This window comes from Octopus bimaculoides, chromosome 8 (assembly GCF_001194135.2).
Source record: "Octopus bimaculoides isolate UCB-OBI-ISO-001 chromosome 8, ASM119413v2, whole genome shotgun sequence".
In the NCBI taxonomy this organism is placed as follows: Eukaryota; Metazoa; Mollusca; class Cephalopoda; order Octopoda; family Octopodidae; genus Octopus; species Octopus bimaculoides.
In genome coordinates, this window is record NC_068988.1 from 84,766,471 (window position 1) to 84,784,292 (window position 17,822).

The 17,822-nt window shown below is 37.1% G+C and overlaps 1 protein-coding gene across 2 annotated transcripts in view; it reads left to right on the top strand.

Annotated features, from left to right (window-relative positions):
• Positions 1-17,822, top strand: part of LOC106883167 (GTP-binding protein Di-Ras2) — an 85,145-nt gene that overhangs the window by 60,713 nt on the left and 6,610 nt on the right. The window contains exon 1 of one of the 2 annotated variants that reach the window (XM_014934086.2): positions 7-655. The exons of the other annotated variant lie outside the window; for it this stretch is intronic. Coding sequence (XP_014789572.1) covers positions 641-655 — 15 coding nt within the window. The 5' untranslated portion in view covers positions 7-640. Of the gene's footprint in view, positions 1-6; positions 656-17,822 lie in introns of those variants that run through there. 2 annotated transcript variants of the gene reach the window in all.

A 17,822-nucleotide genomic window follows, 5' to 3' on the forward strand; every position in this document is an offset into this window, starting at 1 on the left:
CCAACAACCACAACACCACCTCACCACTACCAACAACCACAACACCACCTCACCACAACCAACAACCACAACACCACCTCACCACTATCAACAACCACAACACCACCTCACCACTACCAACAACCACAACACCACCTCACCACTACCAACAACCACCGTAGTATTGCCATACCACCACCATCAACAACAACAGTGCCATACCACTATTAGCAATCACATCACAATAAACTACGAAACTATCACCATCACCAACACATCATCTCTAATATCACTACCACCACTACCACATTAAAAGACCATAAATACCACTACCATCATCATTACAACAACCAAAACAGAAACAGCAGCATCAACCAATCGATGCTGTCGCAAATATTGTATTTTCAATGTGTCGCTTCCCTCTGGGCTGGCTCACATCACTGTATGTAAACTGTGGAGTTACAAGTTGGGTGAATGTTATATTCTCCAGGAGATAACAATGTTTTATCAGTCCCTTGTACAAATGAAACATTAGACTATAAAGGTTACAGTAAACCATTAACGGGCTTTTACTTTCATTATCACTATGTCACTCCTATAAATAGGGGGTCAAAAACATAACATACAACATTTATTTGGTTTATTATTATTATCAAGAATTATGCAGATGTTAAAAGTAAGTGTTATTATTTTTATGTTATTCACAATTTATTTTATGTTATTTCATTGGTTAATCGAGGTGGTACATGCTTCCCATTTGTATGTCTTCTTTTTATTTTAGAACTCAAAATATATTTCCTTAGAAATTTTTTTTGTACAACTAATAGTCATTTAGAGAAAGTCTCTGGAAGTAGAAGTACTTAATTTTCTATCATTATTACCAGAACATGAAAGTAAATGTGAATCCAAACAGATAACTTCGAACGATGTGACAGCTAATAGTAATAATAATTCTTTCTACTAAAGGCACAAGGCCTGGAATTTATTGAGGGAGGGGACTAGTCAGTTATATCAACCCCAGTGTTCAACTGGTACTTATTTTATCAACTCCTGAAAGGATAAAAGGCAAAGTCAACCCCAGCAGAATTTGACTATAATAATAATAATAACAATAATAATAATAATAATAATAATAATAATAATGATAATGATAATAATAATGGTTTCAAAGTTTGGCACAAGGCCAGCAAGTTCAGGGGAATTGGGTAAGTCATTTACATTGACTCCAATGTTCAACTGGTACTTACTTTATCGTCTTCAAAAGTATGAGGGGCAAAGTCAACCACGGTGGAATTTGAACTCAGAATGTAAAGATGGACAATATTGCTGCTAAGCAATTTTCTAGCGTACTAACAATTCTGCGAACTTACAACCTTATAATAATAATAATAATAATAATAATAATAATAATAATAATAATAATAATAATGATACCACAGATTTGCTTGTCAGTTGCTTGATCTTAACCATTTGAGCATGTCCCTTAGTGGCTGACGATATGTGCATCTCTGATCACGATAAGTAGTGGGGGGAGCATCATAGCCATGTGTTGAGAGGAATTCTTTGGGGTTTGGATAATTCAGCTTTGGAAACATGGGTATTTCGTTTGACATCCTCAAACAACCTTTATTCAAGGACCTTTTAAGTGGGATGGGCTACTCAACCTGAAGAAAATTCTAACTGGGCCCCACCTGCAAGGTCATGCGCTGTTTATCTTGATAAAAGACCATTATGTTGTGCACATATGGTTGTGATGCATGTGCCTGGTGTACCCTTATCAGACGGGTAGTCATGATGGGTATACTGGGCTTCGTATATTTTACCCCAGTGTCACTTTGATGGCATGCCCTGCTCTCTCACTCAATAATAATAATAATAATAATAATAATAATAATAATAATAATAATAATAATAATAATAATAATAATAAGAAGAAGAAGAAGAAGAAGAAGAAGAAGACCTGCTAACTCATCAACATGATTGTATCATCTAATAGAAATGATTGAGCAAATGAGTATGAAAAACTTGCTAAGTATAAGGTTCTCAAAATAGAAATAAACAGAATGTGACACCTTAAAGCCCAAACTATTTGAGAAGAGATAGGACTAGGTGTCATAAAGAAAGGTGTTCAAAGGTCTCTATAAGACATACCTGGTAAACTTAGAATCTATGAAATCCAAAAGATAGTTCTAACAAGTACTGGCCACATTGTAGATTTTTGTCTTTGTAATATATTTCAACACACAATCATTTCTTTTAATTTTTATTGTAAATTTAATTGATATTTAATATCATTCAGCTATCTTCAAAGCAATTTAACTTTTTTACTCTTTTATACTTCTCACCCACTTTATATTCTTTTATACTTTATTTTAACCCCGACCTTCCATATTTATTTTCTCAATTTGTTTTACCTATAAATGTTTGTGATTTATTTAGTGAATGAAAAGTACAAAAAAAAGACAGTCTAAAACAACAATACCTGCCCTAAGTATCTGCTTGATACTTGGTAGTCATTACTTATAAAGTGAAATCAAAGGAAAAATAATAGTAACAATAACTGCTTCAGATTTTGACACACGACCAGGAATTTGGGGGGAGGAGACAAGTTGATTACACCAACCCTTATACTTGATTGGTATTTATTTTATTGATCTTGAAAGAGTGAAGGGCAAAAATTTACCTTGGGAGAATTTGAACTCAGAATGTAATGAGTCAGAAGAAATGCTGTAAAACATTTTTTCCAATGTTCTAATAATTCTGCCAGCTTACCACCTTTATAATAGTCCTTTCTATTATAGGCTCAAAGCCTGAAATTTTTGGGGAGGGAACTAGTTGATTACATTGCCCGCAATGTTTCACTGGTACTTAATTTATCAACCCTGAAAGGATGAAAGGCAAAGTCGAACTCAGTGGAATTTGAACTCAGAACTTAGCAATGAGTGAAATGCTGCTAAGCATTTTGCCTGGTGTGCTAACAACTCTGCCAGCTCACCACCTGTATCACCTTTATACTAATGCTAATAATTCTTTCTAGTTATTGACACAAGGTCAACAATTTTAAGGGGAGGGAGAAGTCAGTTGCATCAATTCTAGTATTCAACTGGTATTTATTTTATCTACCCGAAAAGAAGAACGGAAAAGCTAACCTTAGGAAGATTTGAACACAAAATGCAGAGTTGGAGGAAATACCACTTCGCATTTTTTATAAATGTTGTAATAATTGTATCAGTTCATTGCCTTTAAAAAAATTATTATTATTCTTTGTAATTTTGGCACAAGGCAAGCAATTTTGAGGGGAAGTTGATTAAATCAACCTCAGTGCTCAACTGTTACTAATTTTATAGCACACCCCACACAACCCACCTAAAAAAAAAAATAGGATAAAAGACAAAGTCAACTTTGGTGGCATTTGAACTCAGAACATAAAATGTTGGAAGAAATGCTGCAAAGACAAACAACCACAAATCTTGAAGGAGTAAACAAATTAAGTCCACCCTATTGAATAATACCACAATTCACACCACCACATATTCTATACAATCACTTCTCAACACTATAAACACAACTCACACAACACATTTTCTATACAATCACCTCCATATACTTTCACGACTAACGAGAGCAACAAAATAACAAACATTTTACTACTGCAAAAGAAATTACTGTACATATTGAGAAATACAGAAATGTGCTTGCTGCAGTGAAAAACTCATGATGGAGGGCATGGTTGGCTATATCAGCTCCGGTGATTAACTGAATATGTGAAAGGCAAAATTAACCCTGGTGAGATATGATCTCAGTTTGTGATAAGCGAACTTAAGTATCACAAGACATTTTGTCTAATATTTTATTAAGTGTATCAATTGACCTTTGTTAATAATAATAATAATCATTATTATTTCAAACATAGAAAAAGTAGCATACTTAAGTTTCCTTAAGAGAAATGTAAAGAACGGAGGTTTATCATTGCGTTTCCATTTTATGATAAACTTCTTTTAAAAGAAGAAATCTTTTATTTATAAAGTGGTAACTTAATATCTTTAATGATCATTTTAAGAAATATGCATCTCTGTGTACATACATACTGAGAGAGACAGCAAGGGGAAAGGGCAATATATTCAGTTAAAGATTGAGGATAAAAACAGTGATAGAATGCTGCCACTGTGTTACTTGTTTGACTTTGTATAATTACATATTCTTCATATATAACAAACTGTTCAATAATGAAATGAATTTTAAAATGGTGGTAAGAAAATAATCATTCAACTATTTTCTGGAATAATTAAATGGAGGAAATTGAAGTAGTGAGTTTCTGTGTGTCATTTAGGTTAAGGGTGAATGCTCAATCACTCACCCTTAACAGTAACAGATAGACACCTGTCTTTTTCTTAACTCAAAGAAAGTAACTTATTAAAATCAAACAGAGAAAAACAAATACTTGCAAGTTTTCTTAAGACAAATTTGAAGTACAGATTCATTATTTTCTTTAAAAAAAGAAACTTTTTTATTTTCAGAAGTAGTGACTTAATGTCTTTAATGAAATATGTAGGTGTGCCTATGAATATACACACAGACAGAGGGAGAGTGTGAGAGAGGAGGGTAATTGCAAACCAAACTAGAAATTATGTTACAGACAAGACAGATTTCTCTATTATTAAAATAATGATTATTGTTATTATCATTGGAGCAATGAATTGGCAGAAGCATAAGTCAGACAAAATACCATAGAGTATTTCTTTTGGTTCTCTACATTCTGAGTTCAAAACCTGTTGAGATTAATTTTAATTTCCATCTCTTAGTGGTCAATGAAAAAAAATGTGCCAATCAAGTCCTGGAGAGGCAGGAGTCAATGTAGTCAACTCACCCTCTCCCCCTAAAATTGTTGGCCTTGTGCCAAAATTTGAGACAATTATTATTAATATTATAATTACAATTATTTGGCGTTAGGAAGGGCATCCAGCTGTAGAAACTCTGCCAAATTAGATTGGAGTCTGGTGTAGCCATCCGGTTGCACCAGTCCTCAGTCAAATCGTCCAACCCATGCTAGCATGGACAGCGGACGTTAAACGATGATGATGATGATGATGAAAGGAAATTCTCATTATTAGGTTATAATTTGATAGACATAACACATCTAAGTAAACGATTTACAGTATTTAGTTTCATCTCAATATATTCTGAGTTCCGAATTCCACTTTGGTTGATTTTACTATTCATCATTCCAGCTTGGTGGACTGTTCAGCTCAGTGGCAGACTCTATAATTTCCATAATACCCCACTATGGTACCCATTGACAGCCAGATGGATAACATCTGTATAGGTACATATTTACAGCAAAGTGAATCGCATCTATTTACAACTTACTAAACTGTATCTTTCTGTGGTACCCTTAAATAAAGGCACAAATACAAGTATATAAGCAATCTACTGAATATATGAACATGCACACACACACACACACACACACACACACATATTACACAATGGTCAATTTTTTTAAGCAATTAGTTTTGGCAATCTTTCAAACAAGATGAACAACCACCTCTATCTTTTCTCGTTGTTGGTCAGCCAGTAGCTTCTGTGTATGATGATCTTGTGAGTATGTGTGTGTGTGTGTGTATTTAGTAGCTTATTTGTATGCTTGTGTGTGCCTGTGTGAGTGCATGCATGTGAGTGTATGTCTGTCAGCTTGATTGCATGTGTGTGTAATGTGTTTGAAAGCATGCGGAGGGTGGGGTCCGGCAATTCTTCAGCCTTATACCTGTGTACCCACATACCCACCCCATCTGCAGCTGGGTACGTACCTACCTCCTAACATTCCTTCTTTTCCTCCCTTATCACTCTATCTTCTTTTTTTCTCCCTTTCTTTTTTTTCTTGCCCCTGCCTTCTTTCTGCTTTCCTTTCTTTTTTCTTTCCTTCTCATTTGCTTTTTTCTTTCTCTCTCCTCTCTCTATTTTTCCCTTCCCCCTCTTTATACTCTTTCCTTCCTTCCCATACTCAAGACTAGTACATGTATATGCTTGCGTGTGTTTGATTGTGCATGTGTGCACATGAAAGCATTTTTTCTCACTATTCATCCCTCTAACCATGGTCCAAATCCAGCTTGTAAATGCAACCAAATATGTATGTCCCAGCTTCCTGTACTTTGTTAGAGTGCTTTCACACATCTGAGTAACTAGCTACACATCTGGTAAAAACCACCAGACTAACAGGTCACTAGATCAAACTAAGTAATATATACATATGTATATATATATATATATATATATATATATATATATATATATATATATATATATATATATATATATATCTACATAAAATATAATGCTACCTTTGCCATTGGTCTGTTTATCTTATTCTTTTATATATATATATATATATATATATATATAAACATCTACTTTTCCATGCTTGTATGAATCAGACAAAATTCATTGAGGTAGGCTTTTTACAGCTGGATGCTCTTTCCATTGCAAACCCTCACCTGTTCCCAAGCAAGGTTATATCTAGTTCTTAGAACATGAGCAGAATGTTTCCAAGGAAAACTGAAACTAAAGAACGCTGCTTGTATGATGGTGACGCTTTTTAAAACTTAACACATGTCAAGAGAAGGAAATATGAAAACATGCACACACATCCGTCCACCTACCAAACCTACTAACAAAGCTTTTGTTGGCCCTGAGTTGTAGAAAACACTTGCCAAAGGTGCTATGCAATGGGAGTGAACCTGAAACCATGTGATTGCAAAGTGAAGTTCTTAACCATACAGCTGTACTTTATGTGTGTGTGTATGTGTGTGTGTGTATGTGTGTGTGTGTATGTGTGTGTGTGTATGTGTGTGTGTGTATGTGTGTGTGTGTATGTGTGTGTGTGTATGTGTGTGTGTGTATGTGTGTGTGTGTATGTGTGTGTGTGTATGTGTGTGTGTGTACATATACATATACACTCATATTATTCCTTCTGTCACTTTTGACATCTATCAGCACCCCCTCTCTTCTCCCCTCTCCTCCTTTACTCTATCCCCTAACATCCTCTCCCATCATGCTCTCTTTCATTATTCTCTCTTCTATCTCATTATCCGTTTATTCTCCCTTCTGTCCCTTTTATTGACCAGAGATGAGAGGATTCTCTGATGCTGGTAAACGCATGACCGGAGATAATGAAGGAGAGAGAAGACTCTTAGTCAACCACATTAGTATTGGTGTCATGATAAAATGTGCCCACTACATTGTGTAAAATGGTTGGTGAATGAATGTAGACAGTCTGAGGGTAGAAAAAAAACACTTTATTCTTGCTGGGGGCTTAGCAACCTCTCTAATGCTGGTCTTATAATAAAATTCAGCTAGTGTATTCTCTAATATAACTAGCAATAGCAAGGGAATCCAGTCATGAAAATGTTATCAAAAGTGGAACATACAAATCAGACACGGTCCCCAATCTGTTTAAGAAGGCAAGAAATTGAAATAAGAATTGACTTGGTCCATGACAACTTGTTCGGCTTATGTTGGCATAGAAAAGCGGATGTAAAATGATGATGACGAGGACAATGATGAGTGTGTGCATTGGCAAAGCCTTTGTCATTGTTGTTGTATCCGGATGTTTAAGTATTTATTTTGCCCTTTTGGTTAATAAAGAAATAATTATTATTCTTATTCTTATTATTTTTATCACCATCATCAATAATATTATTGATCCATTAATGTTAGTGATGAACTGGTTGGAATAGATTTATAATAAAATGGTCCAGTCTCTTGGCAATATACAGCACTGATCTGGAAAGGTTGTTTCCCAGGCAACAGAATTCATGTTGATCTACAGAATTCCATGTCATCACTATTTAATGGTGATGACAATCAGTTTTGGTATTTTGTTTTCATGTTTTCCAAATATTTAAAAAAAGAAATTTATAGATTTTGTTTTCTTTTTTTTCTTTATAAGCCTGAATAAGTGCATTTTGTTGGAGCAGGCAGCTCTGACCACTGAACCATGAAATAGAGAGTGATAGAATATATTTACTTGTTTAGCCCTCGGTTAACCTTCATCCAACAAATCTGTGATCAAAGATGTTCCAGCCATGGCTATTTCATTTTTGTCCTTTTTTTTTAAGACAATATAATGTAACTTGAAAAATATTTCCATTTCTAGCAGGTCAAATGACCTTACAAAGGCTAATTGTTGAGTCATGTAATGTAATGTGGTATGATGACATCTAGTATGAGGTGGTGTTGTTTGGTTACAGGTCAGTCATAATCACAGCAAACTAATGATCAAAGATGTCCTAGATATATGACTTTTCCCTCTTTTATTCAGACGGTGTATCTAGGGTTCCCTTAATGCACTTTCTAATTTATCTTTTAATTGTAGAGTGAAATATGAAGACTATTTGACTGTTACTTCTAACAGATGACCTCATAGATTGAGTTGGAATCATTTGACTATAACCCATGCCTGCTATAAATTTGGGGCAAGTCCCTCTTAACATTTTATTTCGGTATGTTGTCAATATTGAAAGTGATGGAGAGAAAAATACTATGAAACATTTATAGGAAAGTGGTTATACACCATTAGGAGTACACCTGCTTTCCTATATTAAATTCAAAAGAACAACGAAACGCAGAACTCTGAACTATCAACACAACAATATTCATTTATGGAGGAAATAGGCAGCTTAAATCTTGGTTGCTGAGACGTTGGAATGTTGATGTGAGCTGTCCCCAGAGTTGGAATGTTGGAGAGACAGCTTGACATGACCATGCTCATGGCCGTCCGGCCGGGAAAAGAGTATGAATAAGGGCGCCAAACTTGGATATTGATGACTACGCATGCGCACGAAACAAGGCGTTACTACACATTAATATGCTATGCACTACCTTATTTCAACATTTAATTCCAGGCAGCATTTGCTGTAACTTTCAATGATAAATCAAGCATATACAAAGTTTAATTCAGTTGACAGTACTCTTACCTATTACTAATTCTCAGCCTTCTTATGACCAACACAAGAAATGAAAATCATAATGTTACATAGTAGCAGAGGGAAGTAATAACGGTAGTAGCTGTAATTGAAACAAGGAATTCAGTTTCTTCCTTATAAGTTCTGAGATAAAATTCTTCTCAAATAACTTTATTATTCATCAATCTAGGCTGATAAATAAGTACTAGTAATATACTGCAATAGGCTCAGAAGACCATCGTAAGAAGTGTTGCAATTGCAAGATGTGACATGGAGCAAACATTAAGCACCTTACAAGCTGAGTTTATGAGATAACTTAGAGTATCAGTAGAAGCTATTCACATTGTTGTTGTTCTTGATAATATTATTATTATCCTCTCCAGCTGATCTGGCAGAATCAGTAGCACATCAGACAAAATGCTCAATGACATTTCTTCCAGCTCTTTACATTCTGAGTACAAATTCTGATGAGGTAAATTTTGCTTTCATCCTTTCAGGGTCAATAAAATAAGTACTGATTAAGGACTGGGATCAATGTAAACTCTCCCCCTAAAGTTACTGGCCTTGTGCCAGAATTTGAAACAATTATTATTATTATCATTATTTGATTTGCTCAGGTTCAGTCTTATTCCTGGTAGGAATTATGTGGGTAATGGGTTACTACCTGTAACCTTAAGTATCCACAAGTTTTCAGTAGTCTCAAGTGCTTAGAATGCTCCTGATAATCCTTGCTGTCCCTAAAAGACAAACTTTCTGTAGGAGCTCTACCAGGCATTCTATTTCAATCTCCTTCAACCATTTGTCTATATCTTTGCTTACTGTTCCCAACTCACCAATTATTATAGGCACGACCTTTACTGTTTGCATGCTCCAAATTCTTCCTATTTCAAATTTTAAGGTATTGTATGTCTTTTGTTTTTCTTCCTCTTTCTTTGTGATCCTGGAATCAACCATACATGATGGGTTGATAAGTAAGCAACTTCACTTTTCCTTATTTATAATTGTTATGCCTGGTCTATTATTTTCTAACTTCTTGTTTGTTTGAATAGGAAAGTCCCACAAAATCTTACATTTCTTCAACTCCAGTACACTTTTGACTCGATGATTGTGCCAAGTGTTTCCAGCTTCAAATCCCCATTTCTGGCATAGTTTTCAGTGTAAAACTTTTACAACCAGGTCGTGCCTCTATCTCTTATATTCTTCCTGTGCCAACTTGGGCATTATACCACAATGTGTGCCACTGTCTCATTTCAAATTCCACAGGCTTTACATTTTTCTGAGACATTCTCTCCATATATATATTTTTTCTCAAGTTGTTTGTGTTTATTGCTTGATCTTGGGCTGCTACAATTAGGCTCTCTGTTTCTTTTTTTAATTCCCTCCTTTTTAACCAAGCCCCATGATTTTGTTCCACATATGTCTTCAGTGACTCTCCAAAATTGGCCATGCAGAGGTTTATCTTTGGTATGTCTGATGTGCTCTCTTTGCATTTCATTCTTGTCCTTTTCTCCTATTGCACACTTCATCACCTGTTCTTTATGAACTGTCTTTAGTAGTTTTTCTGTGCTGCTCTGTAAATACTCTACTAGACTTTTTCTTTCCATCTACTACTACTCTTAAGCCTCTTCCACCCTGGTTTCTTCTCAAGTACAACCGGCTGATATCAGCTTTCAGATGGTGGGCTCCATACATCATCAACAACTTCTTAGTTTTTCTGTCAAGTTTCTTTATATAATTTTTGTCCAGCCTATAATTCCAACTCCATATCTGACTAAGGGTACTGCTCTAGAATTTATTGCTGCACTAAGATTTTTGGAATTCAGCTTTGAGTGCAATAATTTTTTTACTCTCCTTGTGTACTCCTTATTGGTAATTTGTTTCATTTGTTCATTTTCCATCTTGTCTGCTTCTGGTATTTCCAGGTACTTACACCACTATCCTTTCTCAACTGCTCTCATTGTTTGACCATTTGGCATTTCAATTCTCTGGCTTCTTTCAAATCTTCTTCACTTCATTTTCAATATAGCGCACTTTTCTATCCCAAGTTCCATACCTACATCGTTTGAGAAAATGCAGATAATATGTACAAGACTTTCAAGCTGTTTCTCATTTTTCACATAAACCTTTATATCATCCATGAAAAGGAGAGGATTTATCTGACCATTTCCTTTTCCAAAATTGTAAGCAATTTTAACTTCATGTTGCATCATAGTGAGTGTCATGGCCAATTTGAACAGTAATGGAGATAAGCTATCACCCTGGAATATTCCACGTCTGATGTTCACTTTTCCGAGTCTTTGTTTTCCTCTGATTAATTCAGCATTCGAATGTTTCATACTTTCATTAAGCATTTTCTCCATGTTTTTTTCCTATTCCAAACGTGCTCATTGTTTTACTTATCCAACTGTGTAGTACCATGTCATATGCTTTTTTTATAATCTAGCCATGCTACATTCAGTCCTGTCAATCTGCATTACAATTTCTAATTATCCTTTTATCAACTAATAAGTGATCTTTTGTTGCCCTACTTTGTTTCCTGCATTCTTTCTGTTCTTATGGAAGTAGATTGTTACTTTCCAGATGATTGTATAACTCTTCTGCAAAGACACCAGTCATGAGCTTCCACATTAGTGGTAAACAAGTTACAGGTTGAAGATATGACACCAAGTTCCCTTTCAAGGGATCTTTGAGGCATAGCAACATTCGTCCACTTGTCATCCAGGCAAGGATGTAACCTTGCTGCAGGCAGTCATCTAGTTGCACAGTGATCCTTTCATACAACTGTGTAAAGTTCTACAGCCAATAGACTTGTACTCCATCCAGGCCTGGTAGTTTCCAATTTGCTATTTTTTAAAACTCCCATCTCACTGCATATAGATTAATTCTGATGTCTTTTTGTCTTGGTACAATTGCAAGTTGTCTTTCCACCTTTGTTAGCTACTCTGCACTTTTTTCATGTCTTGCCAACTTGTTCTACAGCCTTCCCAAAAATTCTTTACTTTCTTCTGCATCTGGAATCAGTTCCTGGTGTTGGCCTTCCTTTATTTCCTCAAATCAATGCCTTGTATTTGATTGGAACAGTCTATTCTATTCAAAACCTTTGCATCTAGCATTCATATCTTTTCAATTTGGCTTTTAATGCTGTCACCTTTTGTATCAATTCATCATGTACTGAATTATTATTGTTATTATTATTATATTGCATTTTCTAAAAATAGAATAATCAGTTACAGGCTTTCAACAGGCTAATCAATAGTATATTGTGTTTACAATACATAATGACAAAAGACATGTAAATATATAGTTATCGTTTTATTTCATGAGTTACTAACAACTTATAAAATGTTCCACCAAGAAAGATGTTAAAATGCCTCAACAATCCTGAAACTATAATCTGAGTATTCTAGAGTGTTTGTTTTTCTTCTGTCTAGATAAAACATCTTGTAAGTAATTAGTTAACTTCTGAAACAAAAGTATTACACTCTGCCATCAAATACATGATGATTTGCTGACATGTCAGCTGTATGACTAAACCAACCTGTAGTCTGTCTATATTTTCTATCTGCTCCCATCACCTGGCTCTTTTTATGCCTTATTAGCTTCAAAGCAACTCCACTAATGCTGATGTCACAAAAAAGCATCTTTGCTTTTTGCTAGATTGACTCTAAGGCCCTTCGATTCTAGACCTTGCTTCCACACCTGAAACTTCTTAGTTCGAGTAGTCACTCAGCTATTAGAGCAAAGTCATCAGCATAATCAGCATAGAGGAACTCCCAGGAGCAGCCTGTCTTGAATTCCTCTGTTATTGCCTGGAGGACTATGATGAATAAAAGGGGACTGAGGGCTGATCCTTGGTGGACCCTACTTCTATCCGGAATTCTTCCAAGAGTCTAGTAGGTGCTTTTTACATGCTATCGGCATGGAAGCCAGTCAGGCGGAACTGGCATCGGCCACATTTGAATTCTTCACTATACTTGTTGCCAACCTTCACCTTACTGACAGCATCCCTGTACATGGCTTGTACAGCTCTTACCAACTATTCATCTATCCCTAGTTTCCACAGTGACGATCAGATAAGGGAGTGGGGACTCTGTCAAAAGCTTTCTCCATGTCAACAAAAGCCAAGTACAGAGGTTTATCTTTGGCTGGGAATTTCTCCTGCAGCTGTCTTATCAGAAATATAGCATCAGTGGTGCTTCTCCTTGACACAAACTGCATCTCATCTAAACTAACTCTCTCCCTAATTAGTTGGGCTATGACCCTCTCTGTGACTTTCATCACCTGATCCAACGATTTGATACCTCTGTAATTATTCCTATCTAATAAGTTACCATTACTTTTGTAGCAGTGATTATGGTGCTACAACACCAGTCATTGGGTATGACTCCTTCATGTATCACCTGGTTGACTATACAGGTGACTAGACTATAGCCTAGACTATCGCCTAGACTATAATCTAGACCATCAGATATTTTAAGCATCTCAGTAGTGATTCCTGATGGGCCAAGGGCTTTCCCTATCTTCATACACTTAATTGCTTTATCTACCAAGGTACTGTCAATTTGAATAGCCGGTCCCTCTGTTGAGTTGACATTTAGCAGACTCTCTTTCTCCCATTCATTCATTTAGCAGCTTTTCATAATGGCATTTCCAAGTCTCTCTCTTTGCAGCATCATTAAATGCAAGTGAGCCATCATCCATGTGGACGCATTTCTCTCCTATGACATCATAATTTTCTCTCACACACTGTCTTATATATCATCATCATTATCATCCTTATTTAACATACGTGGTTCATGCTGGCATGAGTTGGATAGTTTGACCAGAGCTGGGAAGCCAGAGAGCTGCACCAGGCTCCAGTCTGAATTTAGTATGTTTTCTACAGCTGAATGCCCTTCTTAATGCCAACCACTTTTCTGAATGTGCTGGGCCTTTTACATAGCACCACACAGGTGCTTTTACATGGCACCACACTGGTGCTTTTATGTGGCATCACATGGTTGCTTTTAAGTGACATTGCTTGGGTACAATTATGTGGCACCACAAGGGCCCTTTTACATGACACCACATGAGTCCTTTTACATGGCACCACCATGAGTGCTTTTTATGTGACATCAGCACAGGACTGTAGCAGGTCAATCCTCTTCACCAGGGGGACTGAACTTAACACTTCTGCTATAGAGCACAGATATTCTTGAGTATAACAAGGTGCCAGAAATCCCAGTCCTTTGTCGTCTCACCTGAAAGGTTCAACATCTTGAGGTCATTCTTCAGTACTTTGTCCCTGGGTGTCCCACTTTCACATGTTCTATCAACTTTGACATCGGCACACTCTTTATGGAGCTGTTAGCACTCATCCACATCAGATGACCAAAGCAGTGCAATCTTCTCTCTTGCAAGCAACATCTAATTCTTCTTATGCCATACTTCTCTCCCAGTACACTAGCACTCTGCTGAACATGAACAATTACATTACATATACAACAGAGCATGCTAGCCTCATTCCTCCCTAACCTTTACATGTCCTCTGCATTCAAGGCCCACATCTCACTATCATGTAGAACTGTTATCCATATACATGCATCATACAATCTTTCTTTCACTTAAAGAGAGAAACCTTTCATAGCCAACAGAGGTAACAACTCTCTGAATTTCCTCCATGATATTCTTATTGTATCTATCACACTCTCTGTGCATCTTCCCCCACTACTAATTTGGTCTCCTAGGTAGTAGAAATTATCCACTACCTCTAATGAGCCATTAGAACATTTGAGAGAATCAATTTCCAAAGTCTCTGTAGTTTTTATGGATCCTGTGCATCTTCCACATACAAACACTACCTTCTCAGATAGCTTTCCTATTAATCCACTGCACCTCTTGTGTCTCCATAGCTTACACAGCATACACCATATGGAGTTCCTGCCAACACCTTTCCTACAAATCAAGCAGAGCCACCTGCCTGAAGGAGTTGGGTTTGGTCCTGTCTATTTTCTTGCTTACTAGTCTTTGCTAAGTTAACCTTAATGCCCTTAGATTGCAGGTTTTGCTTCCACACCTGGAATTTCTCTTCTAATTCTGATATGGAATCTGCTGAAGGCAAGATCATCAACATATAGTAGTTTCCAGGGGCTGCCTGTCTTGAATTCCTCTGTTATAGCCAGGCGGACAATGACGAAAAGAAGAGGAATGAGGAGTGAACCTTGATGAACCCCTACCTATACACCAAATTCTTCACTGTACTTGTGGTTAACTCTCACCTTACTGACAGCATCTCTATATATGGTCTGTACAGCTTTCACCAGCCACTTGTGTATCCTAAACTTCTTCAAAGTCTACCATATCACACAGCAGGGAACTCTATTGAAGGCTTTCTCTAGATCAATGAATGCCAAGTATAATGTTCTATTCTTAGCTAAGTATTTCTCTTGAAGTTGCCTGTCTGTGTAAATAGTGTCAGTAGTGCTTCTCTCCCAGATGAAGCTTAACTGCATTTCATCTAGCCTAATTTTGCTCCTAATTAAGTGGGCTATAACACTCTCTGTAATTTTTATCGTCTGGTCCAGGAGTTTGATGCCTCTATAATTGCTTCTATCTAAAGCATCACCCTTACCCTTGTAGGAGCTAACAATTATTCTGCTGTGCCAGTCACTTCCTGAATGACCTAATTAACTATGTGGGTGACTAGCCCGTATCCTACCTTACTGGATATTTTGAGCATCTCAACTGTGATTCTGGATGGAGCAGGGTCTTTCCCGGTTTTCATGTTTTTAATTGCCTTATCTACCATACTGATGTTCACTAGGATAGCTGGTTCTTCTGTTGGGTTCTCATGACTGAGACTCCCTTTATCCCATTCATTCTCTAAATTCAGCAGTCTCACATAGTAACTTTTCCACACCTCTCTCTTGTCTAATTCACTAAGTGCAACCATGCCATTATCTCTCTTACAATATCTTGATTCTCACTGACACACAGGCTAGCTATCTGGAACACTGCAAGTATCTGATTTTCATGCTGTAGGACATAGGCAAACTTCTTTTCTGCTTCTAACCTGGCTAGATAAACCTGATGTCTAGCCTCCTTTTTAATTTTCTGATATGATTCTTTGCTATCCCCCTCTTTTTCATTCCTTCCAGACCTGTCTCTTCTCTTTTATGGCCCTGTCAACATCACTGTTCTACAACCATGTTACCCTTGGCCTGGTAGAGATTTTGCTCCAACCACAGATTTGATCTGTTGCTATGTCTTCCTCATAAACTTCAATTTTGGCATGGTTTTTTACAGCTGGATACACTTCCTATCACCAACCGTTTTACAGAGTGTACTGGCTACATTTTATCACATCACCAGCATGGTTTGCTTGTATCCTGCATGACAAAAGTGGTAGGAGGCATACTGCTCTACAGTACCTCCATTAACTCAGGATATGATCAACAGAATGAGAAGAGTTTGTGTTTACAGAAATGAACTATTGTGAGAGGGTGAAAGAAGTGAGAGAATAATAAATGAGGCAAAGTGATTGAGTGAGAATGTGGAAGAAGGAGGGATGAGAGAGAACAAGATAGCACTACAAGGAATAATGGATGTGGTTATATGTTTGCAGTTAAGTGGGTGTGAAGGGGGTGTATTGGATACCAGCAGTTTTAATGTAATATTCGTCTTTCTCAACATTTCGGTCAACATACACCACCTCATTCTTACCACCTCCATCCACTACACACACACTGACTCACACTCATACCTCAGTTTCTCCTCCTCCCACCCTACACACACCAAGCTCTCCATCCCCTACTTCCAATTCCTCCGTCTGTGCAGGCTCTGCAGTGACAACCATGACTTTGAGACTCAGTCTCAACTGATGGCTTACCACTTCATACTTTGTGAATATCCCCTCACCACTTTCCACACCACTTTCCACACCACTTTCCACACCATCCTTGCCAGAGCATGTTCCATGGACCGTGCCTCTGCTCTCTCTCCCCACACCCACCCCGCTGTTATCCATCTCCCATTTCCCCTCACCTACCACCCCTCCACTCTGCCTCTCCAATACCCCATTCTCCAAGAGACACTAATTGCTTCGAGGTGTGAGAGAGATTGTGATGGGTAGTTATAGAAATGATTGGTGGCAGTAAGAAAGTGTGATGGATACCAGTAATGTGCGACCAGGAGGAGTGCTAGCAGTATAGATGTGTAGTGTCATATGTACGAGAGAACAAGAGTCATAAATAGCCAAGATGGTGATTGTAAGAAAGTGATGGATGTCAATAAGAGTGACCAAGTGAGGAAAGAAGGTGGGGTGCGTGTGTGTGTGTATCTATCTGTTTGTCTGTCTATCTATCTATCTATCTATCTATCTATCTATCTATCTATCTATCTATCTGTCTATATAGATAGATAGATAGATAGATAGATAGATAGATCTCTTGTAAAAAACATAAATTTGAAAGATTAAGCACATTCTAAGATGTAGAGCAGTATATATTAAAATTGGGGAAGGCTGGTTTATGGGATTACTTTAGGTTTCCCGTCCGTAAAGGGTTTAGCTTTGTGGCGTATCATCAGATCCCAAAAACCTGTTATGCCATAAAGCTAAACCCTTTATGGATGGGGAACCTAAGGTAATCTCATAAATCGGGTGGCCTTCCCCAATTTTAATATATTATCATCATCATCATCATTTAACGTATATATATATATATATATATATATATATATATAACTCCTCCCCACATACACTTACCCCTCCTCTCTCTCCTCCCAGCCTTCCACTACCCCACCACCTCTTCCACATCTGATCCATTCACCCCCGCCCCACTTCAATCTGTTGTTGCCATTCCTCCTGATCTTCCCCTCTCTGAGGCGAAACGCTCTCTTTTCAGT